Source organism: Microtus ochrogaster (genome assembly GCF_000317375.1).
Source record: "Microtus ochrogaster isolate Prairie Vole_2 chromosome 14 unlocalized genomic scaffold, MicOch1.0 chr14_random_1, whole genome shotgun sequence".
NCBI classification, from domain to species: domain Eukaryota; kingdom Metazoa; phylum Chordata; class Mammalia; order Rodentia; family Cricetidae; genus Microtus; species Microtus ochrogaster.
The window spans coordinates 4,900,344-4,911,774 of NW_004949096.1; the positions used below are offsets into that span (position 1 = coordinate 4,900,344).

Consider the following 11,431-nt stretch of genomic DNA (forward strand, 5'->3'; position numbering starts at 1 on the left):
CTCGAACTCACAGAGATCCGCCTGCCTCTGCCTCCCTAGTGCAGAGATTAGAGGCCTGTGCCACCACCGCCTGGCTCCCCTTAATGTTTCTTAAGATTAGTCCATACCAATATGGCACATATGTGCTTTGAGCCTTTTTATTTCCTTTTCTTTTTCCCGAATGCGTTACTATTATTGATGTTTTACAATCTGGGAAACTTATCCAAGGTTACACACAAGCACTAATTAGGATCAGGCTGATAAAGCTATTTTTTCTTTCTGTTTTGTAAACTGTATCTGGACATGTCTGAAGTAAAACAGTGTTAGTGATCCTAACAACTAATTGCATTTCCATGTGTCATGGAACAGTCTGTATTACATATGTATCATGTTTTCCTTCCGGAAGTAACAGCAAAGTCACTAGCACACGGTCTTTTGTACTGGTTGGCCGCTTTGGTTGCCAATGAGATGATTAGGTAAATTTTTATTGACTAAATAATGGATGATAATACTGTTAACTTTTCTGATTAAGGATTTTTCTTTTTTATTATATATTCTTTGTCTTTTGGGGAATTGGGGGTTTGGGGTTGTTTGCTTTGTTCTTGAGGCAGTATTGAAACCCATGCTGGTCTTTAACAGATGGTGATCACGCTGCCTCAGCTTCTGGAGTGAGGATTATTGGTAATTGGGCACCACACCTGGCTAGCCTTTGCATTAATTTTAGCACCTACAATGTTCTAAAGGAATGAGAGAATTTTTAGCAAGAATTACCACTTGTGTTTTGTTTCCCTGTAGATATCTGCAGAGCGATTGAATTGTTGGAAAAACTACAAAGGAGTGGAGAGGTGCCACCACAGAAACTTCAGGCTTTGCAAAGAGTCCTTCAGAGTGAGTTCTGCAATGCTGTGAGGGAGGTAAGTCAACGTGGTTGATATTTGCTTAGATTTTGAGTTAATTAGCTACAGAAATACACTGAAATCTGAATTCAGAAATACAATAGAAAATGAACTAGAGCTGGACATGGTGGCTCAAGCCTGTAATCTCAACACTCAGGAGGATGAGACAGGAGAATGCCCATGAGATACAGCACAGCCTGACCTACACAGTGAGTTATATATAGATCAGCCTGCCTGAAAAAAGAAAACATTAGAACTGGTGTTGTCTCTCATTTTTTGGAATTTTTAGCTGGGCGTAAGCTCAGTGGTAGAATTGAGATGCAGATTTTGTATGTGCCTAACATGTATGAAATCCCTGCAGGGTTCAACTTACAGTACCATCACTAAAAAAGAAAGAAGTGGTTTTTTTTTTTTTTTGAAATGCCAAATAGGAAAGCATTTAGATTTTATAAAAATGTCTTTGGGAAATTTTAACATATTTGTTAGCTTCTCTAACTTAAATATGAAAACTTTGTGTTTTACAGGTGTATGAGCATGTTTATGAAACTGTAGACATCAGTAGCAGCCCTGAAGTGAGAGCTAATGCAACTGCAAAGGTATCAAAAGTGGGGCTCCAAAACACAGAAACTAGAACATGGCCTGGGAGATAGCTTACTGTTTAAAGTGCTTATCCAAGCAATAGGGCATAAGTACAGATCCCCGACGTCCAAGTAAATGCTCAGAATAACAGTGTCTATAACCCTAGTGCTGGAGGAATAAAGAGGTGAATATCCTGGGTGCTCACTGGCCAGGAAGTCAGCACATGCTCACACAGAGACATACAAGCTGTCTGTATATGTGTGCGTATATGTATGTATGTGTATATATGTGTATATAAAGTACAGAAGTCATAATTGAAGATTTAACATGCAATTATAAGATATATAGTATCTTTTAAAACTAGCATATATTCTAAACTATGCTATACATCTTAAGTACTAAGAAATAGGAATGTTTTGTTGGCTTTATAAGATTTTGTGATACTATTTGGACAATATACTGAGAATACAGTAATATGTATAGCATACCTTATATAATTATATTCAGTACATTATGCAGATTTGTAATTATAATCAATGAAGATGACTTCATTGTTGATGAAGAAGCATAAAGGTACACTGCTTTCCTTACCCCACACAGCAATGTGTGAACGATAATCCTGGGGGCTCTAGGGTAAGCCCTCACATTGCTCTTGGATTTTTCCCTTGACTTTGGCCCTGCACATATTGGACAGTGTTGGTTGGTCTTAGGCCACCTCCTCAGGGCTGTCCATGACATGTTTGTGTGTGGGTGGGTTTTTCTGTGTTTTTGTTTGTTTTGTTTTTGTACCGATGTTATTTTCCTCAAATAACTCAGACATTGAGCTAGATGTTGTTATGTGTTTTACTCTTTTCTCTTTAGCTCTTGGCTTTTTTGGGAGCCACTACCCAGCTCCCAAATAAATCACACACAGAGATTTATTCTAACTTATTAATACCCAGCCTTAGCTTATTTTGTTTCTTTCCAGCTTTTCTAACTTTTAAATTATTCTGATTACCTTTTGTCTCTGGAATTTTTCCTTTTCTTACTTGTGTATATCTTACTTTCACTATATATTTTACTCCATGGCTGGCTGGCCCCTGACATCTTCCTTTCCTTGTTCTCTTTCTTGCTCCTCTTCCTCATTTCTCCTCCTGTTTATACTCTCTGCATGCCAGCCCCGCCTCTCCTTGCCTCTGCTTCACTATTGGCCATTCAACTCTTTAGAACTCTCAGGTATTTTAGACAGGCACAGTAACACAGCTTCACAGAGTTAAAAAATTGCATCATAAACAAAAACAACTCATCTTTACATCAGTAGAGAAAATATTCCACAGCATAAAGTAACACACCTTAAAATAATATTCCCCAACAAGATGTGTATCTTATGTACTTAGAATACGGTAACATATATTACAAGTACTTAATAGCAGGCTATTTTGTATTGCTAGTTACTGGTTCACAAAGGGAAGTACTGGCATCTTCATTAAGTACAAGTATTTAAATGTGTAGGTTTCATTTGGTCAGAGTTGCTAAATTCATAGACACTTGGGGTTTGGGAAGGTGTGTGGGTCTAGTTCAGTTTATAGTGTCTGCCTAGTGTGCAATGCTTTGAGCTCCCTCAATCCTTAGCACCACATAAAACCAGGTGTGGTGGTGTATGCCTATAATACCATCATTTGGGAGGTGGGGCAGGAGGAGCAGAAATTTAAGTTTATTGGGTCTGTAACATGCTTGGGGCCAGCCTGGACTAAATTGGTCCATGTCTCAGAAAAGAAACTTTTTTTTTTGCAAGATTTGTCAACATACTTGCAATCCCAGCACTTTAGGCTAAGGCATGAAGAGTTTGAAGCTAGCCTGTTTTATGCCTTCACCCCCAAAAGAAATTGGTTCTCTCTGACTTATAGCCCTCAGAGCTTGCAAGTCTTGGTTGTTTGTAGATTGGGATCTTTTTTAGTGCTTCTGAGATCGTAGTTGGCATTCAGTAAGTCTCAACGTCTTTTCCCTCCCTCCTTATTTTTGATTTTCCATTCAGGATCCATATTGAAAATGGTGCCTTTAAATGGGAAAGGAAACAGAATGTAAACCCGTGTTAGAATATAATCAGACATAGTTATATCTCTTCTATATCATTTTCTTTTTAGTTGTAACTAGATACTTTAGCTAAAGCAACAAAAAGCATCTTTCCTTTTCTAAATGTTGAGTTATTTCTTGAAGTCTTTGTTATTTTTATTATTTTGATATTAATATTTAATATATTATTTAATATCAAACAATATAGCAGCCAAAATGACTTCCTAGAAGGACACATTGATGTAGGTAGATTGTGCCCTGCCCAGGGGCCCCTGAAGAAACCAGCTCAGGGCTGTTGGCATCCTCAAGCAGGGCTTCCCTCTTAATATCTACACATCTGTCGCATGCCTTCTTGAGCATCACTGTGCACCTGCGGCAGCATGTTTCTGAGATCTGGAGGAGCTAGTGTGATCTGAAGTTTACTTCCTACGTGATCTCTGAGTATTTATATTTTCAGTTATCTCCTGCAAACTTGTTTGACTTACAGTGAAGTTGTGGAAGCTCACAAATGAAAAGCTGTGTGGTTCAAAGATGTAGAACGATGCACAGTGCTTTGCATATCTGAGTCCCTGGGTTCAAACCGCAACCCCTCAAAAATAAGTTTATTCACTCAGGAGGCAGAGGCAGGCGGATCTCTGTGAGTTCGAGACCAGCCTGGTCTACAGAACTAGTTCCAGGACAGGCACCAAAGCCACAGAGAAACCCTGTCTCGAAAAACAAAAAAAAAAAAAAAAAAAGTTTGTTTCTTAAATGTGTATATTTCTTTCAGGCTACTGTTGCTGCATTTGCTGCCAGTGAAGGGCACTCCCACCCCCGAGTTGTTGAGTTACCCAAAACAGAAGAAGGCCTTGGATTCAATATCATGGGAGGCAAAGAACAAAACTCACCAATCTATATCTCACGAATAATTCCGGGTGGAATTGCTGACAGACATGGGGGCCTCAAGCGAGGAGATCAGCTACTTTCTGTTAACGGAGTGGTAAAGATAAATCTATTTATTTTTGCTCTTTGTAATAATGCGATGTAGCCACTTGGGGGTGCACTGGAGCTATCGAATCAGAAGGTAAAAGGGGAAAGCTTCCTAGACTGAGTTTTAAAACCTCTTGAGAGCCGGGCGATGGTAGCGCACACCTTTAATCCCAGCACTCGGGAGGCAGAGGCAGGCGGATCTCTGTGAGTTCGAGACCAGCCTGGTCTACAGAGCTAGTTCCAGGACAGGCTCCAAAACCACAGAGAAACCCTGTCTCGAAAAACCAAAAAAAAAAAAAAAACCCTTGAGAGAAGCCCAGGTGCTACTGCTCTGTACAGTGTTGTGTGGTTGTTTTGGTAGCTAGTGGTAATGGAGGTTTACGGTGGGTGAACACTTAACTCATAATACCAGGCAACCGCTTGACCACTGAGTTAGATCCCCAGCCCAGAGTTGTAAGTGTAGGCTATAGAGCAACTCCAGTATAAGTCAGCAGTGCTTTCGAGGAGCTAAAGCTGTGTGTTAGGTTAGAAATAAACCGGCATTTTACTTGTGTAGAATGACAGTTATTTGATCTACTGCTGCCCTATTGCAGTAATAAGGGGTGTATTCCTAGAGTGCACAAATGTGTCTCATAGGACTTCGCATTGATTAAAACTGATGGAGTACGATTATTATTTTTGTAATGCTGAAATGAATTAACGCTTAAAATGTTTAATTATGCTTTAAACATTTTTTTACAGGTTGGATTACTTATGAACTTGTTTACTTATTAATTGTTGAATTACGTGTTGTTTGTGTGTGTGCACTTTTCCAGAGTGTTGAAGGAGAGCATCATGAGAAAGCTGTGGAACTACTGAAAGCAGCGCAAGGGAAGGTTAAATTAGTGGTGCGGTATACACCAAAGGTCTTGGAAGAAATGGAATCACGCTTTGAAAAAATGAGATCGGCAAAACGCAGACAACAAACCTAATCATTTAAAAACTTTTATGTTCCTCTTTGCTTTTAGCTAGAAAAGATTTACTTGTGACCTACTGATGGCCTCAATGCCAATGATTATAAAACACCAGAAACTTCCGTGAAATCTTCTTGCCATTTTATAAATGCCTATTTTAGCATCACTTATGGTTGTAGAGAAGCATACACTTTTTTCTCACGAGAGAAAGTAAAAGGTGATGAGGGCAGTTCTGTCCTGCTGTTTTTACAGGCCTTTTTCAAATGCAGAGTTTGTCACAAAGTTGTTATAGATTTTTAAAAATGCTTTTTTAATATTAAAATGTACTTTTACATTCTTAATCTTTTTTTAAAAAGAGGTTTCTTCATTTGGCAACTTATTTACAAATAACAGTTCTCCAATATTTCCTTTTGCTTATTGCAATTTCTTTGTGAAATTTCTTTTCAGTTTTCCAAGAAATTAAACCTAGCAGTCTTGCCTTCAGTGGTTTATGACACTGAGTGTTGGCATTGCTGCTGCATTTTGTACTTAGAACATACATAAAATATCTGTAATCAGTGGTAAATCATAGCTATCGTGGAACCTTTCTACTTTTATTTAAACAATGTATATGTATTCATTTATACTGATTTGTAAAAGTAAGTTTTTAAACACTGAAGCAATCATTGATGAAATATGTATTCTTTCATAATATTTAAGCAGGGAGGTGAGAGGATGTAATTTGATTTTTAGCATTAATGACTAAATCCCTTATTTATATTTAGCACTATGTCATAAATTATAAATGCAAACCAGCTCAGATGTCAACTTTTCAAATTTTTATGCTATTCATTTGTATTTAAATATATTTCTCATATTTCGGTTCTTCCATGCCTAGAGATGAGTCACTTAGTTTGTGCTGAGAGAAATAGAAGCAAGACAAAGTAATAACTTCAAGTGTGGTGCCTGAAGAGCCCAGCATAATTACTGACCCAGCTTCTGTACCGATTCGAGACAGGAAGGGAAGACAAGGTTTGTTTAAGATTTGGAAACAGGCAGCTTCTTAAGTCTCACAACGAGTGGAGTTCAGAGTGCTTCATATCTTTATGATCCAAATAGCAATGGGAGTTTGAATAAGCTTTTCACCATTTGTCCGCTGGATGTCACCATTTTACTAAAGGCAGCTATCGTGTGACTGTGACCAAGTCTTCTGAAAGCTGAGATCAAAGTCAATTCATGTTCAGTCACAGACTAGGAACATTTCTAAAGGGTTTAAGTGACAATGTTAAGAAACTAATGGGTTGAAATGCAGTAATTTATCATAATTACAACTTTATTATCTTTATTTTTTTTTAAAAAAAAATGGGCATTTTGTAACATTCCTTCAGGAAGAATGGAAGTGTGTACGTGTTTTTGCATGTTTGTGAGCACTGTCAGTCTTACAAGAGATCTGCAGTTTTCAGTGGTTTTCAGAGTAAAAGTCAATCAGCATTGTTATTTATCATTTAGGAATTGAACACTGGATTGTGCATGGTTGAATGTCTTTAGTCCACTACAAAATGTGCTTGATATTGATAGGATCATGTTGAATTGTATATTTTCAAAATTAGCTGATATGTTTTTAAAATGTTGACACCAAAGTAGTATAGAAGAGTATGACATATTTTAATTTAATTGTAAGATTATTAGAGGTATTGTTGTAAAACTGTATTAAAGTTGGTGCATATAGAACAGTAATATTGTTGTGCTCGTATTCCTACTTCACGGGGCAAGTACACCCTGGGGAAACCTTGTCTCAGCCTAGCTACTCGGCTGCAGTTGCTCCTGAGGACGCATCAGCGTTCCGTTATAATTACAGCTTCCTGGTTCATGTTTCAGCGATTGCACAATTTCAGCCAAGTTACAGTTTTTTTTCTTTTTTTAGTTTGTCTAGTAAGCTTTTCTGCAGTAATTCACAATCTGTTCTTTCTGTGGGCTGATACCTATTTATAATTCTTAAAAGTAACTTAAAGGAGCCAAATGCATAGCTTTGCTTGGTACGATTGAGCATGAGTAGCAATAGCTTGCTTTCATTGATACAATTCTTGTAGCTCAGAATTTTAAATATTGACCATAGGAAAATGCCATGGCAGATGTACAGTAGTCTTCTTGTGTAACAAGAAAGTGAAGGAGCATCATCTAATAAATGGATGGTTTGTGAGTAAGATCAAGCAAGCAGTAAATATAATAGTGTTTGTTTCATTTGTAACTTACAATGCAAATTTCCCTTTGCCCCAGTCTTCCATTTATTTTCTTAAATAGTTCAGACTGAGTTGACTTGGTGGTTCTCAACCTTAGCTGCATGTTAGACTGCCCTGCAGAACTTAGAACTTACTGATACCTAGGTCCCTTCCAAGAACAGCTAAGTCAAAATCATTTCTTGCTTGGTTAACAATTTTATATAATGTGTTTTGACCAAGTCTACCCCCTATTGCCTTTAGAAGCTCATTCTGTGTAGTTCTGATGGAAACCCACCTTTGAGAAGCACTCACTCATGGAATTTCCGATTATACTGGACTCTGGAAGTACATTTAATCACAAGCTAAGTAATGATTGAATGTATTTCTTAGTACCTCTTTATGGGCTTCAAAGATATTTGGCTTTCCATATTTACAATTCACAGTTGACCTTTTTGGAGGTCTCTACATATCCCTAGCTGTCCTGGAATTCACTGTGTTAACCAGGCTGGCCTTTAAAGTGGAACCTACCAATAATTTAATTGTAAAATTCAGTGCTTTTTCCTTCTGCCCAATTACCTTTAAAAAAAAAAGCTTTTAGGTTATTTGAAAAAGCATGTGTAAAATTGTCAGATGCGAAAGCGCTGAGTGGTGATTGTGTGCTGTCTCCATGCAGCTCCTTCGCTCATCACTGTGCCCACCATTGTTGGAGCCGTGTTTAAAGCTTGATGGTTTAGTTTTTAAGATCGTCTTCCTGTTGTAAAATGTTAAGGTATTTTATTCAGGTACTTTGTTTACAATTAAAATGAATAGAATCTAATAGAAGATATTGTTATGGCTTAGCTGGAAAGCATCGCCAGCATGACTTGGTGTGGCCCTAAAAGAGTACATGTGATTATGATGTGGAATGATCATTGACATAAGGACTCCAGTGACTGTACCTCCTAAATAAATGTCTGTGCGTTTTTAACTTACAGTCGTTTCTCTTCTGGCAACAATCTCATTTTATAGTTTTTAATTGTCCAAAATTTACGAGTAATGTTTATTCAAAGGTTGTTGAAGTGATAATAGTTGCATAATAGGGAACATCACTTGATTATTAATTTTAAAGAAGTTTTAAACTAATTTGTAACTGGACATGGTTTTTAAAAACACTGGCAAAGATTTGATACACTTGTGCTCTTTTTAGTTTGAGAAAATAATTTGGAATGTGAAACAGTACTTTTCCAATAGATGAGTCACTTAGCAATTAAATTCTGATTCAAGGCTTATTTAAAATATATTTGTATGAGTCATGCTTGTCCTTTGCATTTGACAAAACTGATACAACTACAAATAGATGTATTTCTGAACACTGTGTATAAAATAACCTTTAGAGTAAAAGCAAAATCTGTGGTGATTCCTGAAATAAAACTTCAGATTTCTGCAGTTTGTTTGCCTTTCATAAAATAGAACTAAACAAAAGTTTCTCTTCCATTATTGTAAGAGGTGGTGTGATGTGGTTGACGGCATAGGCCGATACCCAGCTCTTCTCTTTAAATTCTACTTTGCCTCCATACTGTGAACCTTAGACAAGGTACTGTTCTGTCCAGTTGGAATGCCCTGCAGAGCTTCGTCTCGTCTGTCATCTGCAGACAGGGAGTCTTGCTCTCTCATTCGTCTTGAAGCTCCTTGAAGGATGCCTATGAGTACGAGTCATGCAGTCCCCGTAAGTAGCTCTAGGATCCTGTTAGCTAAAGGAAGTAGTTGTGCAATAAGATGGCTCAGCAAGTCAAGATAAATGCCACTAGACTTGATGTCCTGAATTCAAGCCCCCGTACTTGAGAGAAGCACTCTTGTAAGTTGTACTGTGACCTATATATATGAGCAGATACACATACAAAATGAGGTTTTTAAAGTAAATTGCCAAATTTTAAAATTAGTGGCAGTTTGAGGGATATGTCAATGAGAATTGTTAGAAAATAAATTCAGTTACAATAGTTATTAAATGAGAAGGCAATTTGTAAGGAAAGCGACCTAGCTCTGGCTTTATAGACAAGGGGTTACATGGGTAATAAAGGCATGGGGTAGGGGATAGCAGGGTAATGCTATGTAGCTCAGAGGTAGAGTACCCGCCTACCATACTTGAAGCCCTGGATTTGAACTCCAGACATCCAACCCCCAAAAAGTTTTTCTGAAAAAAAAATATGACCAGGCAGCCAGGATGAAACAAAGTCTGTGTGGCATGTAATCTGAAAACATGAAAATTGTTTCTGGCTTTTTTTTTTATCCTGAAAGCCTAGAGTTTCATTATAACTGTGACTTGACCTTTAACTTCATGTCATACCACGTGATGGGCTTTTTTATGTCCCTCCAGAAGAAGCTGTGGAATCTCAATCCCTACCTTAGGAGAAGATAGGTCTTTCCCAAAGTGGTCAAGTGAACATGGGTGGTAATTCAAGGAGGTGCAAATCCTCTTCTGGGAGATTGGAGCACAGGCACCATGCCACACAAACACAAGGCAGGGATCAGGGAGCTTCTGCTGTTGCAAATGTACACATTTGCCGGTAGACCCACACCAGAAGCAAGGAGGGTGGTGTCTATAGATGTCCCTCAGCATGCAGAAGCAGCCAGCCCTGATCTTGAACTCACATTCATTCAACCAGTTTATAATCATTTGTCTGGCAGCACTTTTATCCATAAGAGAATACACCCTGTGGTGGCATCATCTCCAGGATCCAGCGATTCAATGCGGCTTCTTCCTAGTACAATAAAGATTTCAGTAGAAATCTTGAGGAAGAGGATTTGATGCCTGACCCTTGAGAGCTAGAGGCTTACCTATACTTACTTTCTGTGGTGGAGATGCCTTCTTACCCACCTGCAGCTATGTCTGGAGCTTTTCCTCCTAGTGGCTGCCTGGGCACTCCGATTTCACAGAGCATAACTTTCCTTATTTGAGTCTCTTATCAGCATGGCATAATCTTTCTCAGTTAAAGGTCTAGAGCTGGCAATGTCTCTGGTCTGGGGGAAGGTTCTACAGCAGCCCTTTCTCCAGTTACAATGAGAGTTTGTCTTTGGCCAGAGATATTTCATCTGTGCGGGCTCCCAAGATTCATCCTCCTGAAGAAAAGCATCAGTGCAAGCAGAACAACACTGCAGTACCCTTAAAGTCTCCTTATGCTGAGGGCAAAATCCAGGTGTTTGAATATGATCTAGGGAGTTCTGCATAACCCATCCTTAGTTCCTCTCATGTGTGCGGTTCCCTCGACCTATCCTACTCAGCACTCCACATTTGGGGGTGGGTTGTTTGTGTTGAAGTGAGGTCACAGTGCAGCCTATGCTACCCCCAATTCACAGCAAGAGTACTGCATGAGCCACCATGCCTGGCTGCCGTTCACATTCGGCTATACATACTTTAAGCCTTCACTATTAGCCAGCTTCTGTAGAGCAGGGCCCATAGACTGTTCTCTCCAGACCTCAGCTCCTCACTATGGAGGGGGTGATCCCTGCAGAAGGAGCACAGGTGACCATTAAGGTAAAAAGAAGATCCAGCTGCTAGGCAAATTAATACAGAAATTTGGGGGAGACAGTTGTTTGATTAAATGTTGAATGTCTAGAGATAAAATAGATGTTTTTCTCTTCTTTCTGCAGAATTACCTGAATCTTGTACATACTGTGGAAATATTCAAGCACTGAGCTGAGACCCCAGTCCAATACAGTTTGAAGCCTTTGTTGTAGACTTGAAAATGCAAAGTGTCTGATTATTTCATATTTCCTTTGAATCTGACGAGGTTAAGGAGGCAGTAACAGATTTTGGGTTTTTGGTGGT

General features: G+C 38.6%; 1 protein-coding gene across 1 annotated transcript in view; it reads left to right on the forward strand.

Moving 5' to 3' along the window:
* The window catches only part of Lin7c (lin-7 homolog C, crumbs cell polarity complex component), an 11,659-nt gene extending 2,608 nt beyond the window's left edge, over window positions 1-9,051 (forward strand). Inside the window, exons 2-5 of the mRNA XM_005364053.3 lie at window positions 775-893; window positions 1,400-1,471; window positions 4,276-4,485; window positions 5,291-9,051. Of these exons, the coding sequence (XP_005364110.1) occupies window positions 775-893; window positions 1,400-1,471; window positions 4,276-4,485; window positions 5,291-5,446 (557 nt within the window). The 3' untranslated portion in view covers window positions 5,447-9,051. The remainder of the gene's footprint in view (window positions 1-774; window positions 894-1,399; window positions 1,472-4,275; window positions 4,486-5,290) is intronic.
* Window positions 9,052-11,431: the final 2,380 nt, after the last annotated feature.